Source organism: Peromyscus californicus, unplaced genomic scaffold (assembly GCF_007827085.1).
Source record: "Peromyscus californicus insignis strain IS unplaced genomic scaffold, ASM782708v3 Scaffold_12__1_contigs__length_115047231, whole genome shotgun sequence".
In the NCBI taxonomy this organism is placed as follows: Eukaryota; Metazoa; Chordata; class Mammalia; order Rodentia; family Cricetidae; genus Peromyscus; species Peromyscus californicus.
In genome coordinates, this window is record NW_026294413.1 from 67,787,769 (window position 1) to 67,813,837 (window position 26,069).

Consider the following 26,069-nt stretch of genomic DNA (forward strand, 5'->3'; position numbering starts at 1 on the left):
TTCTGTGTCTCATCTGTTCCTTCCACAGGGGCACCTCTGATACTCACTAGAGGCTTTCCCTGGCCAAGCTTGACAACCAAGCTTTCCATGAGGTGAGAATGACCAGCATCTGTAGATGAGGAATGAAGGGTCCATTGTTTTCTAATGCTGCACGAGGCTGCTTCCTTAATCCACACACAGCTATTCCTGTTGCATGAAAACAGTGTTGATAACTCATTTATTCATTTTTTGACAGAGAAAAGCAAACCAAGTCAAAAGTTTGAGAAACACCCAAGAAGGCAGAATGGACCAGAGTGGGCAGCAGGAAAGACAAGGAAGCCCCTCAGGTAATCAGAGAGAAATGTGTGCTAAACCAAAAACCTTCTACTGCATTTCTTGATCTGTGATTCCTGAGATTATGGAAGACCCCAGATGTGAGCAGCAGTTGTGAGGATAGAGAGGTACTCAGTGGTTCCAAATCTCTGACCTTCTCACAGTAGAGACAGAGGTTCAGGGCCTGTGATAAGTTCCCTGGAGTGTGGGAGGGGTGGTTATGAGTTTAGGTCAAGACAGCATTCCCAGGTCCCACTTGTCCTGTGAGAGCCCCTTCTATTCTGAAATGTATGTTCTAAAACTGAAGACACCTTTGCTCTCCCAGTGAGTGGACTCCTTGTAATTAAGGTCAGGGTGGATGCCTGATCCTTGGCCGGCAAGCAAGTGTTGGTAATCTCATGATACATGAATGAGGGCACTGGGGCTGATCAGTGTGCAGGAAGAGTCCCCAGGAAAAGGTTAGATATGCATGTGCATGCTGGTAAATGTTGTGACCCATTCCTCTGTCCTTTGTAGGTCCTTCCCATTGGCGGTGGAGTGAGTATGAATTAAGTATCTTCCTAGTGGATTGGGAAGTGGTTGAACTGGAAGTGGGCCAGAAAGGGAAAAGAACTTGTAAAAAAGTCAGGAGTATTCGACAGCGACTCTATTGTAGGGGCCTGAGGAAGACCTGGCACGACTGTTTGCAACTGATGACTGATCTAAAGACCTTGCACTGGAGGCTCTCTCACGAGAGAGCAGGGGTCGAACCCTTGTTTTCTCCGTACTCGGAGAACCTCTACAGGATCCTTGGTCACAGACAAGAGTGGAGCCCCTTCCCAGGTTAGTCCCTTCTGCCGAGACCTCTGAGGCTCTATAGAGGGTGGTCTCAGCTGGCCTTTCTTCATGGGCACAGAATATAGGCAAGCCCCTGTCCCACAGGCCTCTGTGGCACAAAGCAGCAATGTCTGGTCTCTCTGTGTGTCTAACTCCCTCTCACACCCAAGCAATGGAACTATGACTTGTTCATAGTTGATTTTGACCAAGGGGCTAATTAATTACTGAAGGTGATTCAGGGAGAATCAGGATACCATGTTTATCATCTCTCTCTCTCTCTCTCTCTCTCTCTCTCTCTCTCTCTCTCTCTCTCTCTCTCTCTTTCTTCTCCCACAGGACCTCAATATGATGAAGCTGGTAATCCATACCTTCACATGTATTCTCAACCTCTAATGGTATGGTCGACTCCCATGTACCAGCCTTGGGATTATGGCTTCCCTGTGCCTTCTGGAGAGCTTCCTGGGAACCCACCAACAATGATGTACAGTGGGCAGTCTTGATTTCCTGATGGGAGACTTGAAAACATTTGACTGTGCCACACCTACTTCCTGTTTTGGCCCTGAAGAAACCAGCCTTCATCAGCCATGGTCAACTTCTTATGAGCACCTCCAGCCTAAGAGGCAACAATGTAGATTCCTTGAATTTTCTCTGACAACATTGCAATCATTATGTTTTGTATATGTAAACTTCTTTCTCTGTCTCCCTAGTGAAGAGTAGTAAGTGGAATCAAATAAAAGTTTCATAAGAAACTCTTGCCTCATCCTTGTCATTTCAGTGGGGCCCATAGGAGTAGTTGGGCAGGTGATGTGGTAGTGGTTGAGGTTCATTCCGGGGTAACTGGGACTTGGCCTCTACCCTCTATCTTCATCAACTCCTGGTATTGTGTCTCCTCGACTACAAGGGGAACCCCTGCTTCCATAAACAGCAGCTCAACACTGTATCTATTCTCTAGCCCTTGTGTTGTAGAACCTATGGACAGTGTTTCAGAGCCTCAGAATCCCCAGAATGCAATGGAAACCATTGGGAGCTAGAGACGTAGCTGTGTGTTGCAGTGATGCAACCTCAAGTAAGAGAATATCGGCCCCGGACCCCCATCCCTGGGCACCAGCCACTCCGGGAAAGACCTGCCCAACTTGGCCCCAGGATCTGGCCACCGGGCAGGTTCCCTTTTAGCCCCACCGGGAAGGATCCCCTTCTCCAAGACCCCTGGCAGACCCTGCAGTCTCCACGCCCTGCCCCCCACACCCATCAGCCCAAGCCCCAAGTCTCTTCCTGAGACTTAGAGGCCGGCCCCCAGCTCCCATCTTGCCCTGGACTTCCCTTTTGGAGCACAGGTGAGTGGTGCCCTAGCTTGCCCCGGACCCCATCCCTGGGCACCAGCCACTCCGGGGAAGACCTGCCCAACTTAGCCCCAGGTTCTGGCTACCGGGCAGGTTCCCTTCTAGCCACACCAGGAAGGATCCCCTCCTCCAAGACCCCTGGCAGACCCTGCAGTCTCCACGCCCTGCCCCCACGCCCATCTGCCCAAGCCCCAAGCCTCTTCCTGAGACTTAGAGACCGGCCCCCCAGCTCCCATCTTGCCCTGGACTTCCCTTTTGGAGCACAGGAGAGAGAGAGAGAGAGAGAGAGAGAGAGAGAGAGAGAGAGAGAGAGGAGAGAGAGAGAGAGAGAGAGAGAGAGAGACGGAGAGAGAGAGAGAGAGAGAGAGAGAGAGGGGGGAGAGAGAGAGAGAGAGAGAGAGAGAGAGAGAGAGAGAGAGAGAGAGAGAGAGAGAGAGAGAGAGAGGAAAGAGAGAGAAGAGCTCCCATCCTGCCCCGGACTTCCAATTTGGACAAGAGAGCTTCCATCTGGACAAGAGAGAGAGACTTCCTGAATCTGTCAGCTCTGTCTGAACCTAGTGTGCGGATAAGGCCAAGAACGAACCACAAGGAGATGGGCAGACGTCAAGGCAGAAACATATACAACAAAATGAATAGCAATACAGCATCACCAGGACCTAGCCCTCCTCCAACACCTAGACCTGAACATCAGAAATTGGAAGAAGCAGAAGAAAACAGCCTCATGAATGACATCATGAAGAAGCTAGAGGCTTGTGTAGAGGAAAAGACAAAAAAATGTGAAGAACGCTGTAAACAACTAGAGGAAAGGGCAAACAAATTAGAAGAAATCAATAAAGTCCTGGAAGAAAACAATAAAGTACTGAGAGAAAATCAAGAAAAATCAATGAAACAAATGAAGGAAACAGTCCAAGACCTGAAAAGGGAAATAGAAAAAATGAGAAAGACACAAACAGAGGGAATGCTGGAAATATAAAAGCTGAGTAAACGATTGGGAACTTCAGATATAAGTATAATCAACAGAATGCAAGAGATGGAAGAGAGGATCTCTAGCGTTGAAGATACAGTAGAAGAAATAGATTCATCAGTCAAAGAAAACACTAAAGCCAACAAAGTCATGAACCAAAATGTCCAAGAAATTTGGGACACCATGAAAAGACCAAACCTATGAATAATAGGGGTCAAAGAAGGAGAAGAATACCAACTCAAGGGCACAGAAAATATATTCAACAAGATCATAGAAGAAAACTTTCCCAACTTAAAGAAGGAAATGCCTATGAAGATACAAGAAGCTTATAGAACACCAAACAGACTAGACCCCCCAAAAAAAGTCCCCTCGCCACATAATAATTAAACAACTAAACGTACAGAATAAAGAAAGAATATTAAGAGCAGCAAAGGAAAAAGGCCAAGTGACATATAAAGGCAAACCCATCAGAATAACACCCGATTTCTCAATGGAGACTTTGAAAGCCAGAAGGATCTGGACAGATGTAATGCAGACACTAAGAGACCATGGATGTCAGCCTAGACTAATATACCCAGCAAAACTTTCAATCACCATAGATGGAGTGAACAAGACATTCCATGACAAAGCCAGATTTAAACAATACTTATCCACAAACCCAGCCCTACAGAAAGCACTAGAAGGAAAATTCCAACCTAAGGAAGTCAGGTACACCCTTGAAAACACAGGCAACAGATAAAGCCACAGCAGTAAGCCTCAACGTATAGAAGTACACACACATCACCACCAAAAAATAACAGGAATGAACAATCACTGGTCATTAATTTCCCTCAATATCAATGGACTTAATTCACCTATAAAAAGACATAGGCTTACAGAATGGATACGAAAGCAGGACCCATCTTTCTGCTGCATATAAGAAACACATCTCAAATTCAAAGATAGACACTACCTAAAAATAAAAGGCTGGGAAAAGACTTTCCAATCAAACGGTCTTAAGAAACAAGCAGGTGTAGCCATCCTGATATCCAGCAAAATAGACTTCAAACTAAAATCAATCAAAAGAGATCAAGAAGGGCATTACATACTCGTCACAGGAAAGATCCACCAAGATGAAGTCTCAATTCTGAACATTTATGCCCCAAACACAAGGGCACCCAAATATGTAAAAGAAACATTACTAAAGCTTAAATCACATATAAAACCCCACACATTAATAGTGGGAGACCTCAACACCTCACTTTCACCACTGGACAGATCTCCCAAATTGAAACTTAACAGAGAAATAAAGGACTTAACTGATGTCATGACTCAAATGGACTTAATCGATATCTACAGAACATTCCATCCTAACAAAAAAGAATATACCTTCTTCTCAGCACCCCATGGAACCTTCTCTAAAATCGACCACATACTTGGCCACAAAACAAATCTAAACAGATACAAAACAATTGGAATAACCTCCTGTGTTCTATCAGACCACCATGGTCTAAAGTTGGATTTCAACAACAACAAAAACTACAGAAAACCTACAATCTCATGGAAACTGAATAATACCCAACTGAATCACCAATGGGTTAAGGAAGAAATAAAGAAAGAAATTAAAGACTTCCTAGAGATCAATGAAAATGAAGACACCACATATCCAAACCTATGGGACACTATGAAAGCAGTACTAAGAGGGAAATTCATAGCACTAAATGCCCACATAAATAAGTTGGAGAAATCTCACACTAGTGACTTAACAGCACACATGAAAGCTCTAGAACAAGAAGAAGCAAAGTCTCCCAGGAAAAATACAAAAAATTAAAGAAACAAAGAGTTGGTTCTTTGAGAAAATCAACAAGATAGACAAGCCCTCATCCAAACTAACCAAAAGACAGAGAGAGAGCATCCAAATCAACAAAATCAGAAACGAAAAGGGGGACATAACAACAGACATTGAGGAAATCCAGAGAATCATCAGGTCATACTTCAAAAACCTCTATTCCACAAAACTGGAAAACCTAAAAGAAATGGATAACTCTCTGGATAGGTGCCACATACCTAAGTTAAATCAAGACCAGATAAACTATTTAAATAGTCCAATAACCCCTAACGAAATAGAAACAGTCATTAAAAGTCTCCCAACCAAAAAAAGCCCAGGACCAGATGGTTTCAGCGCAGAATTCTACCAGATCTTCAAAGAAGAGTTAATACCAATACTCTCTAAATTGTTCCACACAATAGAAACAGAAGGAACATTACCAAACTCCTTCTACGAGGCTACAATTACCCTGATCCCTAAACCAAACAAGGATACAACAAAGAAAGAGAACTACAGACCGATCTCCCTCATGAACATTGATGCAAAAATACTCAATAAAATACTGGCAAACAGACTCCAAGAACACATCAAAACAATTATCCACCATGATCAAGTAGGATTCATTCCAGGGATGCAAGGGTGGTTCAACATACGAAAGTCCATCAATGTAATACACCATATAAACAAACTCAAAGAAAAAAACCACATGATCATCTCACTGGATGCAGAAAAGGCATTTGACAAAATCCAACACCCCTTCATGATAAAGGTCTTGGAGCGATCAGGAATACAGGGAACATACCTAAACATAATAAAGGCAATTTACAGCAAGCCAACAGCCAACATCAAATTAAATGGAGAGAAACTCAAAGCAATTCCACTAAAATCAGGAACGAGGCAAGGCTGTCCGTTCTCCCCATACTTATTCAATATAGTACTTGAAGTTCTAGCCAGAGCAATAAGACAACATAAGGAGATTAAGGGGATACAAATTGGAAAGGAAGAAGTCAAGCTTTCCCTATTTGCAGATGACATGATAGTATACTTGAGCGACCCCAAAGATTCCACCAAGAAACTGATACAGCTTATAAACACCTTCAGCAACATAGCAGGATACAAGATCAACTCAAAAAAATCAGTAGCCCTCCTATATACAATGGACAAAGAAGTGGAGAAGGAAATCAGAGATACATCACCCTTTACTATAGCCACAAATGACATAAAATACCTTGGGGTAACACTAACCAAGCAAGTGAAGGACCTATATGACAAGAACTTTAAGTCCCTGAAAAAAGAAATTGAAGAAGATGTCAGAAAATGGAAAGATCTCCCATGCTCATGGATAGGCAGGACTAACATAGTAAAAATGGCAAACTTACCAAAAGCAATCTACAGATTCAATGCAATTCCCATCAAAATACCAACACAATTCTTCACAGACCTGGAAAGAATAATACTCAACTTCATATGGAAAAACAAAAAACCCAGGATAGCCAAAGGAATCCTGTACAATAACACAACCTCTGGAGGCATCACGATCCCTGACTTCAAGCTCTACTATAGAGCTACAGTAATAAAAACAGCTTGGTACTGGCATAAAAACCAACATGTGGACCAATGGAATCAAATTGAAGACCCTGACATTAATCCGCACACCTATGAACATATAATTTTTGACAAAGAAGCCAAAAGTGCACAATGGAAAAAAGAAAGCATCTTCAACAAATGGTGCTGGCAAAACTGGATATCAACATGTAGAAGGCTGCAAATAGATCCATATCTATCACCATGCACAAAACTTAAGTCCAAGTGGATCAAGGACCTCAACATAAATCCAGCTACTTTGAACCTGCTAGAAGAGAAAGTAGGAAGTAGTCTTGAATGCATTGGCATAGGAGACCACTTCCTAAATAGAACACCAGTAGCACAGACTCTGAGACAAACAATCAATCAATGGGACCTCTTGAAACTGAGAAGCTTTTGTAGAGCAAAGGATACAGTCAACAAGGCAAAGCGACAGCCTACAGAATGGGAAAAGGTCTTCACCAACCCCACATCTGACAGAGGACTGATATCCAGAATATATAAGGAACTCAAGAAATTAGACATCAAAATGCCCAACAGTCCAATTAAGAAATGGGCTATAGAACTAAACAGAGAATTCTCAACAGAGGAAACCCAAATGGCTGAAAGACATTTAAGGAATTGCTCAACATCCCTAATCATCAGGGAAATGCAAATCAAAACAACTCTGAGATACCACCTTATGCCTGTCAGAGTGGCTAAGATCAAAAACACTGAAGACACCTTATGCTGGAGAGGATGTGGAGCTAGGGGAACTCTCCTCTACTGCTGGTGGGAATGCAAGCTTGTACAACCACTTTGGAAATCAATATGGCGCTTTCTTAGAAAATTGGGAATCCATCTCCCCCAAGATCCAGCTATACCACTCTTGGGCATATACCCAAGGAATGCTCAACCACACCATAAGAGCACTTGTTCAGCTATGTTCATATCAGCATTGTTTGTAATAGCCAGAACATGGAAACAACCTAGATGCCCTTCAATTGAAGAATGGATAAACAAAATGTGGTACATATACACAATGGAATACTACTCAGCAGAGAAAAACAATGACATCATGAGGTTTGCAGACAAATGGATGGATCTAGAAAAAATCATCCTGAGTGAGGTAACCCAGACTCAGAAAGACAAACATGGTATGTACTCACTCATAGCAGGATACTAGATGTGGAACAAGGATGACTTGTCTGCTACTCACATCACCATGGAGTCTACCTGGAAAACAGGACCCCAAGAAAGACACGGGGATCACCCAATGACAGAGAAATGGAATGAGATCTACATGAACAGCCTGGACATGAATGGGGGTAGTGAAAGGCGAGGGTCGAAGGAAAGAGAGCTTGGGGGAGCGGGAGATCCCAGCTGGATCAACAACAGAGAGGGAGAACAAGGAATAGGAGACCATGGTAAATGAAGACCACATGAGAATAGGAAGAAGCAAAGTGCTAGAGAGGCCCACAGAAATCCACAAAGATACCCACACAACAGACTGCTGGCAGTGGTCGAGAGACAGCCCGAACTGACCTACTCTGGTGATGGGATGGCCAAACACCCTAATTGTTGTGCTAGAAACCTCATCCAACTACTGAAGGATCTGGATGCAGAGATCCATGACTAGGCCCTGGGTGGATCTCTGGGAGTCCAATTAGCGAGAATGAGGAGGGTTTATATGAGCGAGAATTGTTGAGACCAAGGTTGGATAAAGCACAGGGACAAATAGTCAAATGAATGGAAACACATGAACTATGAACCAATGGCTGAGGGGTCCCCACTGGATCAGGCCCTCTGAATGGGTGAGACAGTTGATTGGCTTGATCTGTTTGGGAGGCATCCAGGCAGTGGGACCGGGTCCTGTGCTCATTGCATGAGTTGGCTGTTTGAAACCTGGGGCCTATGCAGGATTGCTTGGCTCGGCCTGGGAGGAGGGGACTGGACCTACCTGGACTGAGTCTACCACGTTGATCTCAGTCTGTGGGGAAGGCTTTGCCCTGGAGGAGATGGGAATGGGGGGGGGGGGCTGGGGAGAAGGTGAGGGGGACAGGAGGGGGGAGAACAAGGGAATCCGTGGCTGATATGTAGAACTGAATTGTATTGCAAAATAAAAAAAAAAAACCTAAAAAAAAAGAGAATATCAGAGTTTCTCAAATGTAAGTTTCAGATATGAAAGAAGGCCAGACAACATCACCACCTATTCTAAGTTTAGAACATGTTTCTGTTTGAATGAGGGATAGTTACTTCATGGTAGCTGTAATATTGACCTGGTTAAACATATAATGCCATTGCCTTTCAACGCTGGATAGTCATATCACTATTTTACAGCTACAGGTAATAGTCATATCATACAGATACACTCACTCTAGGGGTCATAGTGACTTGGATCTTGTTACTTTTATGAAATAAGTATGACATAAGGTGATATGAAAATGTGTCCAGTTGAATAGGTGTAATCTCCTGATGATTATTCTTTTTTTCTTTCTTTATTAAGAAACCTTCTACTCATTCTACATGCTATCCACACACCCTTCTCCTCCCTCCTCCCACCCTCAGCCCTATTTCCAAAGCCACCCCACATCCCCATATCCCCCAAATCGAGGTCTCCCATTGGGAGTCAGCAAAGCCCAGCACACTAGGCGTAGGCAGGTCCAAGCCCCTTCCCACTGCACTAAGGCTGTGCAAGCAAGGAGTCACACCACAGACACCGGATTCCAGAAGCCTACCCATAGACCAGGGACAGATCCCAATCTCCCTGCCTGGGTGCCCCCCAAACAGTTCGAGCCAAACAACCGTCTTCCATATCCAGAGGGCCTAGTCCAGTCCCATGGGTGTTCCACAGCGACCAGTCCACACTTCATGGGCTTCCACTAGTGTGGCCAATCATCTCTGCATGTTATCCCATCACGATCTTGATACCCCTCACCTGCAGTATCTCTCCTCTCTCTCATCAATTGGATTCTCAGAGCTCAGCCTGGTGCCTGGCCATGGATCTCTGTATCTGTCCCCATCAGTCACTGGATAAAGGCTCTATGATAACAGCTAGGTTATTTGCTAGTCTGGTCACCAGAGTCAACTGGTCTAGGTACCCTCTGGACCACTGCCAGCAGACCAAGGTAGGGTCAACCTTGTGGATTCCTGAGAGCCTCCCCAGCACCCTGCCTCTTCCTATTCCCATGATGTCCTCATGTATCATGGTATCTTCCTCCCTGCCCTCCCACTCTGTCCCTGTTCCAGCTTGACCCTCCCATTTCCCCATGTTCTCATCCCCGACTCCTCATCTTCTTCCATATGCCCCCCCTCCCTGCAGTCCACTCACGTGGATCTCATCCACTTCTCCTTCACAGGGTCCTGATAAGTATTCTTAGTATTCAACTTGACTACATCCACAACTAGCTAGATTCCCAAAGTAGGTGGGCACACTTGTGAGGTGCTTTTGCTTAATCATTATGTGTGTCATGTTCCACTTCTGAGCCAGATCTTTGAAGTGGGAAAACAGATGTTTTATTAGGGCAGACTGGGATTAGGGCAAGGGTTCACGACTCCTTTTATGGGTGGAACAACCAACTGTATTACAGGGATCTCCTAAAATTCATCTCAGTAGATGGACATTGTGCTTGTAGGACAATTATCTAGTCCTCTTGATTATGGAATCATCTTGTACTACGGCAAGCCCCATGGATGGTCTTGGTAATGGGTTCACAGACAGACCAAGACAGCAGGCAAAAATAGGGTTTACTACCTTGAACATGAAGTTTGCTGAGGCTGGTTCTGCTTTATCCAAGACTAGCCCACAACCTACTGTGTAGACAGGAATGTCCCTGAAATACTCCATGAACCTCTCTGTAGATGTAATTCTGAATGATTTTATTAAATAAGAAACACAGATCCAAATGCAGAGTTAAAAACCCAAGAGGTCAGAGCAGCAGCCAAGAGCTAAGACCAAGACCGCCTTCTTACCCTAAGCTGCTGCTGTTGTCCTTCCCCTGAGAAAGAGGCCTACTTCCTGTGTGTCTTTTTTTTTTTACTTTCTGTTCTGTCTTCTCATTGGTTCTACACCCAACCACATGACCTCCTCTCCACTGCCTGTCTATACAGACCTCCAGGTCTCTATGGTTGGTATTGAGATTAAAGGCATATATTTCCCTGCTGCTGGTGTCCTTGAACACACCGAGATCTGCCTGTCATGTGATCAGGATTAAGGGCATGTGCTACCACTGCCAGTCTTCTGCTAAATGGCTTGTTATTAGCTTTGACCCCATGGCACTTTCCTTTATTCACATACAAATAAAATCACAATTCAGCATAAATAAAATACCACCATACCTCTCCGGAAAGAACTCCTATTATTTCCACCAGCCATATAACCACGTCCTATGCAGGACATGGAAAAGTATTGGGTGTTATATTTCGTCTGATATTTTTAAGTTCTTTGAAGCACAGCTGGGGTGTATTAGGAGAGTTTAAGATGGACTTTTAGCAGTAGGGTAACAGAAAGGAGTTTGGAGAGAATGGATGAGAGCTGGAGAGAGTGTGTGAGGTGTTGGGGTGACATATTGCACACCCCAATCTGAGAACAAAGCCAGAAGCTAGATTATCCATAAAGGCCAGATGTGGTATTGTATTCCCCCAAATATTGTGCATGCTAATAAACTTATCTGGGGTCAGAGACAGAGCAGCCACAATATTAAACATAAAGGATAGGCAGTGGTAGCACACGCCTTTAATCCTAGCATTCCAGAGGCAGAAATCCATGTGTTCAAGGATACAGACAGGCATGGTGACTCATCACGCCTTTAATCCCAGATGCAAGCATTTAATCCCAGGGAGTGGTGGTAGAAAGCAGAAAGGTATATAAGGCATGAGGACCAGAAACTAGAAGCATTTGGCTGGTTAAGCATTCAGGCTTCTAGCAGCAATTCAGCTGAGACCCATTCTGGATGAGGACTCAGAGGCCTCCAGTCTGAGGAGACAAGACCAGCTGAGGATCCGGTGAGGTGAGGTAGCTTTGGCTTGTTTTGTCTCTCTGATCTAAGAACATTGACTCCAATAACTGGCCTCGGGTTTTATTTTATTAATAAGAACTTTTAAGATTCATGCTACAGCCAGACAATTTATGGCTCACACCCTTAATCCTATTACTGGAGAGGCACAGAACCCTCTGGATCTCATCTGGGTCTCTGGTTTCAAGGCCACTCTGGGCAGAGAACCTTTAATCTCAACACCTGAGATCTCATGCCTTTGCTTGGGAAGCACACACACTGTTAATCCCAGGAAGTGATGTCAGGGCAGAGAAAAGTATATAAGGGCTGAACAAACAGAAACTCACACTCTTAGGGCTGAGGATTTTGTAGAGGTAAGAACAATAGCGGGCTCTTCTGTTTCCTTGATCCTTCAGATTTATCCCATTATTTGGCCTGTTTTGTTTTTCATTAATAAGACCTTTTAGCAATTGGTGTTACACCGTCATCTCCGAGGACAGGTCTTTCTGTGTCTCATCTGTCCCTTCCACAGAGGCATCTCTGATACTCGCTGGAGGCTTTCCCTGGCCAAGCTTGACAACCAAGCATCCCATGAGGTGAGAATGACCAGCATCTGTAGTTGAGGAGTGAAGGGTCCATTGTTTGCTAAAGCTGCACGAGGCTGGTTTCTTAATCCACACACAGCTAAGAGACAGAGATTGCTGTTGCATGAAAATGGTGTTGATAACTTATTTATTCATTTCTGGACAAAGAAAAACAAACCAAGTCAAAAGTTTGAGAAACACCCAGAATGGACCAGAGTGGGCAGCAGGAAAGCAAAGGAAGACCCTCAAGTAATCAGAGTGAAATGTGTGCTAAACCAAAAACCTTCTACTGCACATTTCTCGATCTTTGATTGCCAGGATTACGGCAGACCCCAGATGTGAGCAGCTCTGGTGAGGATAGAGGGGTCCTCAGTTGATCCAGATCTCTGACCTTCTCACAGTAGAGACAGAGGTTCAGGGACTGTGACAAGCTCCCTGGAGTGTGTGAGGGGTGGTTATGAGTTTAGGTGGGGACAGCGTTCTCAGGTCCCACTTGTCCTGTGAGAGCCCCTTTGATTCTGACATGTATTTTTTAAAACTGAAGACACCTATGCTCTCCCAGTAAGTGTACTCCTTATAATTACCGGAAGGGTGGATGCCCAATCCTTGTCTGGCAAGCAAGTGTTGGTAATCTTATGATATGTGAATGAGGGCCCTGTGGTTGATCAGTGAGCAGGAAGAGTTCCCAGCAAAAGTTTAGAGGGCACTGTGGTTGATCAGGGTGCAGGAAGAATCCCCAGGAAAAGTTCAGATGTACATGTGCATGCTGGGAAATGTACTGATCCCATCCCTCTGTCCCTTGCATTCCTTCTCGTAGGCCGTGGAATGACTGTGAAATCAGGATCTTGCTTTGGGAATAGGAAGTGAGCCACCCAGGCAAGATGCTGAAGAAGGTCAGGTCTATTGGCAAGAGACTCTACCAGGGAGTCCTGAGGAAGACCTGGCTTTACTGCTTGCAACTGATGCTCAATCTAAAGACCTTGCACTTGTGCCTATCTAATGACAGAGCAGGGATCAAAGCCTTGATTTCTCCTTATTCAGAGGACTTCTACAGGATCCTTGGTCACAGAAAAGAATGGAGCCCCTTCCCAGGTTAGTCCCTTCTGCAGAGGCCTCTGAGGCCCTCCAGAGGGTGGCATCAGCTGGCCTTTCTTCATGATCACAGAATGTAGACAATCCCCATTCCCACAGGCTTCTGTGGCACAAAGAAGCAATGTCTGGCCTCTCTGTGTGTCTAACTCCCTCTCACACCCAAGCAATGGAACTATGACTTGTTCATTGCTGGTTTTCGACCAAGGGGCCAATTAATTACTGAAGGTGATTCAGGGGGAACCAGGGCACCATGCTTATGATCCACAATTAGCTAGAATAGCAAAGTAATTGGTCACAATTGTGAGGGATTTTCACATAATCAGTTTGGGGGTATGTTCCACTTCTGAGGTAGATCTTTCAGGTGAGAAAACAGATGTTTCATTAGGGCATACTGGGATTAGGACAAGGGTTCATAATCTCTGTTTCAAGACCCCTCTTATGGGTTGAACAACCAACTGTATTTCAGGGATCTCCAAAAACATCTCAATTATTGGATGTTTATGTTAGGATTCAGAAAATTAGCCAAAGTATAGTTATAAAGTAGCAACAAAATTATTGTAAGATTGGGGATCACCACAACATGAAGAATTTTATTTAAATGTCCGAGCATTAGGGAAGTTGAGAACCACTCCATTAGAGGCTATGTCATTTAGATTTTGGCAGTTACTGAAGACCAGCAGAGACAATTCTCTTGAGTGATCAACAGATACTGGATCCTTAGACCTTCTGTACATAGGCAGCCATTTTGGATTAGCTGGACCACAGGCCACAATTCATTGTAGTTAATCATCTTAAGAGGGTGGCATCAGCTGGCCTGATCTCCTGAGCACAGAATGTAGGCAAGCCCCCATCCCACAGACCTCCATGGTACAAAGCAGCAATGTCTGGCCTCTCTGTGTGTCTAACTCCCTCTTTAACCCCAAGTAATGGAACTATGAGTTGTTCACAGCTGATTTTTGACCAAGGGGCCAATTAATTATTGAAGGTGTTTCAGGGAAACCAGGGAATCATGCTTATGGTCTCTCTCTCTCTCTCTCTCTCTCTCTCTCTCTCTCTCTCTCTCTCTCTCTCTCTCTTTCTCTCTCTCTCTGTTTCTTCTACCACAGGACCTCTCTATGATGAAGCTGGTAAAACCCAGCTTCACATGTACTCTCATCCTCCAGTGACATGGCTGACTTTTGTGTACCAGCCTTGGGATTAGTGGTTCCCTGTGCCTTTTGGAGAGCTTCAAGGGAACTCACCACCAATGATGTTCAGTGGGGGTTTCACAGATTCCAAGATGGGAGACCTGGAAGACATTTGACTGTGTATTTAATCTTCTTTCTCTGACTCCTCAGTGAAGACAAATAAGTGGAATCAAATAAAAGTTTCTAAAGAAACTTCTGCCTCCTCCTTGTCTTTTCAGTGGAGCTCATAAGTATAGTGGGGCAGCGGATGTGGTCGGAGTGGAGGTTCATTCCTGGGTGACTGGTACTTTGTCTATACCCTCTATCTTCATCTGACTCCAGGCATTGAGTCTCCTCTACTACAAGGGGAACACCTCCTTCCATAGACAACAGCTCAAAAATGTATTTATTCTCTAGCTCTCTTGTTTTTGCCATCATGGTCAGTGTTTCAGAACCTCAGATTATCCAGAATGCAATAGAGACCATTGGCTGCTTGAGTCATAACTGTGTGGGGCAGTGATGGAACACCATATAAGGGAATATTAAAGTTTCTCCAATATAAGTTTCAGATATGAAAGAAGGCTGGACAAGGAACATCACCACCTATAGTACATTCATAATGTGTTTCAATTGAAGGAGGGACAGTTACATCATGTTAGATGTAATTTTGACCAGGTTAAGTATATAATGCCATTGCCTTTCAAGTTTGGATAGACATATCACTATTTTCCATCTACAAGTGATAATCATAACACACAATTACACTCACTCTAGGGGTCATTGTGACTTCATTATTGTTATAAGTGTGAAGTAAGCATGAAAAAGGTGATATGAATGAGTTTCCAGTTGGAAAACGTTGAACTCATGATGGTATTCTTAGTATTCAACTTGACTACATCTATGATTAGCTAGAACCCCAATGTGGGTGGTCACACTTGTCAGATATTTTTGCTTGATCCTTTTGTGTGGCATGTTCCACATCTGAGCTAGATCTTTGAGGTGGGAAAACAGACCTTTCATTAGGGTAGATTGTCGTTAGGGCAGAGGTTCACAATCAGTTTGTCATAACCCCTTTTATGGGTGAAACAACCAACTGTATTGCAGGGATCTCCTAAAACATCTCAATCATCAGACATTTACATTAGGATTCAGAACATTAGAAAAAGTGTAGTTATGACATAGCATCAAAATAATTGTATGGTTGGGGATCACCACAACATGAGGAATTTTATTAAAAGGTTCAAAAATTAGGGAACTTGAGAACCTCTCCTTTAGAGGGTAACTCATTTGTATTTTGGCAAATACTGAAGACCAACTGAGACAGAGAAAGACAGAGACAGAGAGAGAGAGAGAGAGAGAGAGAGAGAGAGAGAGAGAGAGAGAGAGAGAGAAATATAGAGGGTGGGAAGAGACACTGACTAATATAAAACACATAACTATATTCAGCTATCAAAAGTACATTAAAGCTTGCTTGGAAGACCTGGGATTCTAACCTAAAAGATAGGGCTTCCATGGACACTGGCTACTCAGGGAGGGTCTCCTAATATGGGGCTCACATCTTAACTTTTTCACATGGGACTTTGCATACCTGCAGAACCTGTAAATATGCAGAGATCCCAAACCACTGAGGGCAGACATATCAGCAATTCAAGATCATCCTATTCTACTTAAAGAGTTGTAGGCCATCCTCAGGGTACCCGGCAACCTGTCTCCTGAGTAGAAGGAAAGCAACAGATGCATGTATCCTTCAAACCCATGCCTGTCAATTGAATTTCTTTTGGCCTGGTGTTGAAAGTCATATTAAAGTCTCTTTTTCTACTCCAGCTCTGCTCTTATATATGAGCCCTCTATTATGTTATGGCATGAGTGTATGGATAATCCCAGCAATGGGAGATAAAGGGAGCAGGAGCCCAAGTTCATGCTCATCTTTGAGTAGAAAATGGGCTGCATGATAACCTGCAATACATGTGATACTGTCTCTGTAATGCAGGGTTCCCATGGATGAGAGCTGAGGGAAATAGTCCCTGCATCCTGTAGTCATGGTTGTCTCCTGACCCAGGGAGTACTGACCACAAACCAGCCATTCAGAAGAAAGGGCTGAAAAAGATAGGTTTTATGGCTCCTATTTTGGGAAGATGGGAGAGCACTGTGAGGGATGCTTAAAACTGCATGATTGCAGCTCTGAGGATGTGAGGGTGTGGTCAGGTGAATAAGGCTAGCCGTAGCCTTAAAGACCATGGCTTGGGGTTCTTCTGCTTCCAAGAACTCTAGAGAAGTGCTGGACAATAACTGGTTACTTCCTCAGATGCAGGGAATGTTTACACTGACTAAGAGGGCAACTCACCTAATTGCCACTGTTAGATGGAAATCTGAGTGATTACTGAGCTGGAAGTTTGGTCTTTTGTAGATGGACTGGAGATAAGGGATAAACTCCTAGTATGGCTCAGACCACAAGGGGAGAGCACAGACACCAAGGGGGTCTATCCCAGATTTCGGCTCCAAAAATGTAAGTAAACTGATTGAAAACACGGGTCAGAATGGGGTTTAGCCTACCCTTGAATATTAATGCTGTGGCTCCCTGTTGGATAACTGTCCTGTTGTCTCTCAGTTCCTTTTGCTTTAAAGTGAACACAGTAGGGAAACTTTCCATCCCACAGGATAAGAACAGTGTTCCTCAACTTCCTGAGTTAGCCTGAGCTAATGGCCAAGTAGTTATAAGTAATACAAGTCTCTGTGTGTTTACTTGGGTCTGAGTGGCTGTGGACCAGGTGGGACCCAGAAAAACTTTCAGGCACATGTGTAAGCTTCTTTCTCTAACTTCTAAATAAGGAAAAATAAAGTGAAATCAAATAAAGGTCTCTAAAGGAACTCCTGCCTCCTCCTTGTCATTTCAGTGGGACTCATAAGGATAGTATGGCAGAGGATGTGGTAGTGGTGCTGGTTCATTCCTGGGTGACTCAGACATGGCCTCTACCCTCTATCTTCATCAGAGTCCTGGCATTGTGTCTCCTCTACTACAAGGGGAATCCCTGCTTCCATAAACAGCAGCTCAACACTGTATCCATTCTCTAGCCCTCATGTTGTAGCACTCATGGTTAATTTTTCAGAGCCTCAGACTCCCCAGAATGCAAAGAAAAACATTGGGAGCTGGAGACTTAGCTGTGTGTTGCAGTGACCGACATCAAGTAAGAGAATATCAAAGTTTCTCAAATGTAAGTGACAATGTCACTTATTCTAAGTTTGGAACGTGTTTCTCATTGAAAGAAAGATAGTTATATCATGTTAGATGTAATATTGACCAGGTTATATATATAATGCCTTTGCCTTTCAACACTGGATTGTCATATCACTATTTTCCTTCTACAGGTCATAGTCATATCATACAATTACACTCACTCTAGGAGTCATTTTCACTTGGTTATCTCATTTGGTAATTATACATGACATAAGGTGATACAGAAGTGTGTCAGTTAGATAGGTGTGGACTCATGATGGGTGTTCTTAGTATTCAACTTGACTACTACCACAATTAGCTAGAACTTGAAAATGGGTGGCCACAACTGTGAGGGATTTTTTCTTAATCATTTTGTGTGGCATGTTCCACTTCAGAGAAGATCTTTGACTTGGGAGAACAGATGTTTCATTAGGGCAGACTAGGATTAGGGCATGAGTTCAATGGGTTCAATCAAGGGGTCATGACCCCTATATGGGTAGAACAACCAACTGTATTACAGGGATCTCCTAACATCTAAATTATCAGAAATTTCCATTAGGATTCAGAACATTAGCAAAATTACAGTTATGAAGTATCAACAAAATAATTGCATAGTTGGGAATCACCAAAACATGAGGAATTTTATTGAAAGTTTTAAGCATTACAAAAGTTGAGAACCATTCCAGAAGAGGCTACCTCTTCAGAGTTTGGTGCTACTAAAGACCAGCTGAGACATTTCCTGGGAGGGAACTACAGCCCTTGCATTCTTAGACCTTCTATTCATAGGCAGGCATTGTTGGATTAGCTGGACCACAGGCCACAATGCATTGTAGTTCATGTCTCAAGACACCCTCACACACCAACAGAGTGTGAGAGACACAGAGAGAGTGAGACACATAGACAGACAGACAGACGCAAACAGACACACACAAGAGAGAGTGAGAGAGAGAGAGAGAGAGAGAGAGACAGACAGACAGACAGACAGAGAAAGAAAGACTGACTAATACAAAAACACATAGTAACATTCAGTTATCAAAAGAGTATTAAAGCTTGCTTGAAAGATCCGTCCTTCTACACCTGAAAGACAGGGCTTGCATAGACACAGGCTACTCAGGGAGGCTCTCCTGATATGGGGCTCACATCTCCACTCCTTCACATTGGACTTTGCATACCTGAGGACCTGTAAATGGGCAGAGATTCCAAACCAACAAGGGCAGGCATATCAGGAGTTCAAGATCATCCTAATTCTACTGAATGAGATATAGGCCCATCCCCAGGGTGCCTGGCAACCCAGTCTGGTAAGTAGAAGAAAGGAAACAGATGCATGGATCCTTCACATGGGTGACTGGCAGTTGACTTCCTCTTGTCGTGGTGTTGAAAGTCCATATTAAAGTCTCTTTCTCTACTCCAGCTCTGCTGTTGTCTGTGAGTCCTCTATTGTGTCATGAGATGTGTTTGTGGATAATGCCAGCAACGGGGAGATCAAGGGAGGAGGGGCAGATGATCTTGATCATCCTCAAGAAGAAGGTGGGCTGCATGATAGCCTGGGATCCATGAGATACTGTCTCAAGAACCTCAAACTCACAAAACCCACCAAGATCAGAATGAAGTTTTCCCTACCCTTGAATATTGATGATGTGAAGCCCTGTTGGATGTAACTGTCCCGTTGTCCCTCAGTCCCCTTTGCTGTAAAGTGAACACAGCAGGGAAACCATCTGTCCCCCAGGATAGAGCAGTGTTCCTCAACCTCCTGATGCTGTCGACTTCAATACAGTTCCTCATGTTGTGGTGACCACCCAACCATTAGATTATTTCAGTTGCTACTTTGTAAGTGCAATTGCCTGCTGTTTTAAATCATAATGTCAATATCTGTGTTTGCTGATAATCTTAGGCCATTCCTGTGATGGGATCATTCTAGCTCTAGAGGGGTCCTGACCCACAGTTTGAGAACCACTGGGGTGGATCAGCAACTGTGTGCCTCCATAGGAGGGAGAAGCATCCATGACTCAGGTGTTCAGGCTGTGGCAGTAGTGAGCTGAACTGAGAGACAGAAGGGTTCAAAGCCTGGCCCAGCATTGGCATATGCAGTGTGGCCTCCATCCTAGAAGGCCCCGCTGCCCCACTGCTCCTGACTTTTCCACAGGCCATGCTTGCCTGCTATCCTCTGCTTTCCTGCATTGCTTCCTTTCTCTCTTTTTGCCTCCTACTGAAGAAGATGCCACGGTCCACATTCCAATATTTGAACAAGCTGCAGTTTTAGCGTTGATCCCCAGTTACCAAGTAACAGATCCAAAAAATTCTGTAAATCTCAGGTTTTCAATGACAGTTTACAAGAGATGCAGGTGGTGGAGGGACTTGGTTCTGCCTCACCTCGATATGCCAGATTTTGTTAACCTACGGTCCAGGGCTTTACCCTCTCTGAGGATCAGATGAGGGAAGCTATGGGGCAAGGAGGTGTAGGGGACAAGAGAAACATTGGTTGTTATAGAAAATGAAAGAAAAAATATGTGAAAAGTATTGGTTTATTATGTATACTGTGCTCTGTTTGCATGCATGTCTATAGCCCTGAACAGTGTGCCAGATCTTATTATAGATGGTTGTGAGCTCTCCTGTGGTTTCTAAAAATTGAACTCAGGACCTCTGGAAGAACAACCAGTGTTCTTAACTGCTGAGTCATCTCTCCAGTCGGTAACTCTTTTTTTTTTTTTCTGTTTGTTTGTTTTCTGTTTTAGGTTTTCTGTCATTTTTGAGCCTATCCTGGCAGTCACTTAGTAGACCAGGCTGGCCTGCAAATCAGAGATATCAACCTTTTCATGCCTGTGGAGTGGTGGGATTAAAGGCCTGTGCCACCACTGCCCAGTGATAAACAGCCTTTTAAATTAAAAAAGAAAGAAAGAAAGAAAGAAAGAAAGAAAGAAAGAAAGAAAGAAAGAAAGAAAGAAAGAAAGAAAGAAAGAAGGAAGGAAGGAAGGAAGGAAGGAAGGAAGGAAAGGAAGGAAGGAAGGAAGGAAGGAAGGAAGGAAGGAAGGAAGGAAGGAAGGATAGAAGGAAGGAAAGAAAACCAAAAGTTTATATGAAATGTAGCAAATGTGTTAGAATATGAAATCTACCAGCCAAGGTAGCCCACATATCTAATGCAAGCACTCAGGATGGGGATCCAGACATGGGCTGATCAGTGTGAAGATCTGATGGACTGTCTAAATTTCAGTTAGTTCCAGGAAAGCCAGGACTAAATAGAAACAAACAAACAAAGAAACAAACACGAGACAACAAAAAACCAATGTCACAAAACCCAAAATGAAGTTAGTTGACCTTGTTTGTGTAGTGTTTCTTTGATAATTTTTTTTTTTTTTTTTTTTTTTTTGGTTTTCGAGACAGGGTTTCTCTGTGTAGCTTTGCGCCTTTTCCTGGAACTCACTTGGTAGCCCAGGATGGCCTCGAACTCACAAAGATCCGCCTGGCTCTGCTTCCCGAGTGCTGGGATTAAAGGCGTGCGCCACCACCACCCGGCTCTTTGATAATTTTAAATAGAGTCGGAGTTGGAGAAATATGAGCCAAGCTCCTGTCTCACCCTACAGAGATGGGTTCCAATCTTGGTGTTATCCACTGCTGATACAGCCTATGATCCAGATTCAATCACAACCAAGGGATATATAAAGCCTCGGATCTCTACATGGTTCCCAGACTTCCAGAATTTCAGGGAGGTGAGCAAACCTCGTTGTCCACACTCCAGTCTTTGTTGGACCTGCCAACACCCAGAGAACCCCAGTTCTGTGACACTGTGGAGCCAGACAGATCTCAGGAGGGAAAAGGTATGTGAGTCGGGGAACCCATTCTGTGTTTTCTGGAGGCTGGCTGGGAAATGTGTCCTTCAATTAATCTCAGAAGGTGGACATTGTGCCTTTTGGACAATACTCCAATCCACAGGATTAAGGAATCATCTTGTGCTCATGGCAAGCCCCATGCAAGTTGTTGGTAATGTATTCATTGGACAGACCAGGACAGCAGGCAAAAATATAGTTTACTACTTTGAATGTGAAGTTTTCTGAGGCCGATTCTGCTTTATCCAAGACTAGCCCACAACTTACTGTGTGGATGGAAATGACCCTGAACTACTCCATGCACCTCTCAGGAAAGAACTGCTATTATTTCCACTAGTCAAACAACCACGTCCTATGCAGAGGATGGAAAAGTATTGGGTCTGGGTGGATAGGTCTTGGGGTGATATAATGTAAACCACAATAAAACTTATCTGGGGATCAGAGAACAAAGCCAGAAGCTAGATTAGATATAAAGTCCAGACAATGAGGCACACAACCTAAATCCTATCTCTCAGGAGGCACAAAACCCTCTGGATCTCATCCGGGTCTCTGAGGTCAAGGCCATTCTGGGAAGAGAGCCTTTAATCTCAACACTTGAGATCTCATGCCTTTATTGGGAAGCACACACGCCTTTAATCCAAGGAAGTGATGTCAGGGCAGAGAAAGGTATATAATAAGGCCAGAGCAAAGAGAAACTCACACTCTTAAGGCTGAGAATTTTGGAGAGGTAAGAATATGGGTGGCTCTTCTATTTTTCTGATCCTTCAGATTTAACCCAATATCCAGCCCTGTTTTTGTATTTTATTAATAAGGCCTTTTAGCAATTGTTGTTACACTGTCATGTAACAGGACACGTCCTTCTTTGTCTCATCTGTCCCTTCCATAGGGGGACCTCTGATACTCACTGGAGACTTATCTTGTCAAGCATGACAACCAAACTTTCCATTAGGTGAGAATGACCAGCATCTGTAGATGAGGGATGAAGGGTCCCTTGTTTGCTAACGCTGCACGAGGCTGGTTCCTTATTCCACACACAGCTAAGAGACAGAGATTGCTGTTGCATGAAAATGGTGTTGATACCTTATTTATTCATTTCTGGACAGAGAAAAGCAAAGCAAGTCAAAAGCTTGAGAAACACCCAGCAAGGCAGAATGGGCCAGAGTGGGCAGCAGGAAGGACAAGGAAGACCCTCAGGTAATCAGAGTGAACTGTGTGCTAAACCAAAAACCTTTCAGTGCATTTCTTGTTGTGTGATTCCCAGGTTTATGCCAGAGCCCAGATGTGAGCAGCTGTGGTGAGAATGGAGAGGTACTCAGTGTTTCCAGATCTCTGACCTTCTCATAGTAGAGACAGAGGTTCAGGGGACTGTGATAGCTCCCTGGAGTGTGGGAGGAGTGTTTATGAGTGTAGGTCGGGACAGTGTTCCCAGGACCCATGTGTCCTGTGAGAGCCCCTTCTACTCTAAAATGTATTTTCTCAAACTGAAGACCCATAAGCTCTCTGAGTGATTGTACTCCTTGTAATTACCAGCAGGGTGGATGCCCAATCCTTGGTTGGCAAGGAAGTGTTGGTAATCTCATGATATGTGAATGAGGAAACACAGAATGTAGGCATGTCCCATTTCCACAGACCTCTGTGGCACAAAGCAGCAATGTCTGGCCTCCCTTTGTGTCTAACTCCCTCTCACCACCAAGCAATGGAACTATGACTTGTTCATAGCTGATTTTTGACCAAGGGGCCAATGAATTACTGAAGGTGATTCAGGGGGAACCATGGCACCATGCTTATGAGATCTCTCTCTCTCTCTCTCTCTCTCTCTCTCTCTCTCTCTCTCTCTCTCTCTCTCTCTCTCTCTCTCTGTTTCTTTTCCCACAGGACCTCTCTATGATGGAGGAGTTCATAACCCCATGCTTCACATGTACTCTCAACCTCCAATGCTATGGCCGACTCCCATGTACCAGCCTTGGGATTATGGCTTCCCTGTGCCTTCTGGAGCGCTTCAAGGGAACCCACCACCAATGATGTACAGAGGGGATTCTTGATTCACTGATGGGAGACTTGGAAAATATTTCACTGTGCCATACCTACTTCCTGCTTTGGCCCTGGAGACACCAGCCTTCATCAGCCATGGTCAACTTCTTATGAGCACCACGGACCTAAGAGGAGACAGTGTGGATTCCTTGAATTTTCTCTAACAACATTGGAATCATTATGTTTTGTATATGTAAGCTTCTTTCTCTGCCTCCCCAGTGAAGAGTAATAGGTGGAATCAAATAAAGATTTCAAAAGAAACTCTTGCTTCATCCTTGTCATTTCAGTGGGGTGTAGATGAAATTCAAAATGGTGTTATCAAATAAAATACACAGTGCCAAATGAAGAGTTAAAAGCCCAAAAGATCAGAGCGCTTGCAAAGACTTTAGCTTACCACTCGCTGCTGTCCTTAACCTGAGAGAGAAACTTTGTCCTGTGTGACTTGTCTTTTTATTGCCTTTCTGTTCTACCTAATCATTGGCTTTAAACCCAACCACATGTTTTCCTCATCACTGCCTGTCTGTGCAGACCTCCATGTCTCTATGGTTCTTACTGAGTAATATTAAAGTTTTGGATCACCACTTGGCTGTGTCCTTGAACACACAGAGACTCTGCCTGCCATGTGATGGAATTAAGGGCATGTGCCATCACCGCCAGTCTTCTGTTAAATGGCTTGCTTTTATCTCTGACCCACAGGCTACTATTTATGAACATTCAAATAAAATCACATTTCAGCACAAATAAAATATCACCATATTCCCCCTCCTATTCTAATAGAAAGAAAAAAGTAACAAAGGTATAACTAACATAAAAAACTATATACAATAAGTACAATAAATATATACAATTTATACAAGCAATAAATACTTAAACAATGTCTAGTCCATTTGCATCTGACAAACCCAGAATAAAATGCCATTATCTATCCTATTTTGGTAAGTTCAAAATGTACCTGATTCACTTTCTATCCTAACTTATAATACTAACAGAACTATCTTAAAACATCTTTCAAATTTATACACTTACACCTCTTTAGTGAGTTTCTTTTCTGAATTTCTTAACTAGGAAAACTATAACTATCTAATTTTTAACTATAACTGTAACTATAACTATCTGAACTTCAACTCCCTCAGAGACCCAAGAAGGACATAATAGTACCCAAAAAAGAAAAAAAAAAAAACAGGAAGTGCACGCAAGTGGCTTCCAAAAAAATGTGAGTTGACAGAAATAGCCAGCTGCCTGGACAGTCACCTGAGGTGTCTCAGCAGTGTTGGGGCATCATCTTCAGCCTATAGGCTTAGCGTATCCAACAGACTCATTTGTGAAATAGGATGTACACAAGGCCAACTGTTCAACCTCACATTTGGTGAGAGTAGTCCAGAAACACCTGAATTCCACCAATGTCCTGTCATGATCAGGGTTTTAAACTCTGGAAATTGTTGATGTTTTTTTAATTCAGCTGTACATTCTTCTTAGCTTGTGGGTGGCTTCATCTCGGCATCCTGTTCTCTGCATCCCATTCTCCTTGGCTTGTGCGTGGCTTCCATTTTTAATTAAAGGCCAGCCTACCACTGACAGGTTAGACTCCATCACCTTAGTTACTCTTTCAAGAATAACTGTTTCAGCTGCTGTTCCACTGCACATCAGAAGCCATTGATCCACTGCCAGTTCAGCTGCCTTCAAAGAAAGGGGCACTGTACCTTTTCCAGATTGCAAAGCCACTTCACAGATGGTGCCATATTGTCCTGGTCTCAGAAGATGCCTGTTGTTAAAGCCACAACCACACTTGTCTTGGCAAGAGTCAGTAGTCCTTTGTTTTGTGTCCTGTCTGTCCATTTTTTCCTGTTTGTCAGCAGTCGAATCAAGGACACTTTGTTGTCCAGTGGCTAACTTTTGCCACAATGAAAGTTAACTCCATATGCAGTTTCTTCAATGCCCATATCTTCTCTGAAGTAGATTGGTACTGCCAGGAGCCAACATATCTCATAGTCATAAAAAAAGAAAAAGTTTTATCCAACCTTAGTCTCAACAATTCTCGCTCATCTAAACCCTCCTCATTCTCGTTGATTGGACTCCCAGAGATCCACCCAGGGCCTAGTCATGGATCTCTGCATCCAGATCCCTCAGTAGTTGGATGAGGTTTCTAGCACAACAATTAGGGTGTTTGGCCATCCCATCACCAGAGTAGGTCAGTTCGGGCTGTCTCTCGACCATTGCCGGCAGTCTGTTGTGTGGGTATCTTTGTGGATTTCTGTGGGCCTCTCTAGCACTTTGCTTCTTCCTGTTCTCATGTGGTCTTCATTTACCATGGTCTCCTATTCCTTGTTCTCCCTCTCTGTTGTTGATCCAGCTGGGATCTCCCGCT

At 43.8% G+C, this 26,069-nt stretch overlaps 1 protein-coding gene across 1 annotated transcript; it reads left to right on the forward strand.

Moving 5' to 3' along the window:
• Nucleotides 1-283: 283 nt before the first annotated feature.
• LOC128106488 (uncharacterized) lies at nt 284-23,715 on the forward strand. Its single transcript, XM_052732002.1, has 5 exons — nt 284-326; nt 829-1,134; nt 12,699-12,718; nt 13,241-13,472; nt 23,549-23,715. The coding sequence occupies exons 1-5, from the start codon at nt 284-286 to the stop codon at nt 23,713-23,715; spliced, it is 768 nt and encodes a 255-aa protein (XP_052587962.1).
• Nucleotides 23,716-26,069: the final 2,354 nt, after the last annotated feature.

Bases quoted from the DNA above. Each gene is read 5' to 3' on its own strand.
- LOC128106488 (XM_052732002.1), top strand. From the start codon at position 284: ATGGACCAGAGTGGGCAGCAGGAAAGACAAGGAAGCCCCTCAG. The intron at 327-828 runs GTAATCAGAGAG...TGTCCTTTGTAG, and splicing joins AAGACAAGGAAGCCCCTCAG to GTCCTTCCCATTGGCGGTGG. The intron at 12,719-13,240 runs GTGAGCAGCTCT...CTTTGGGAATAG, and splicing joins GATTACGGCAGACCCCAGAT to GAAGTGAGCCACCCAGGCAA.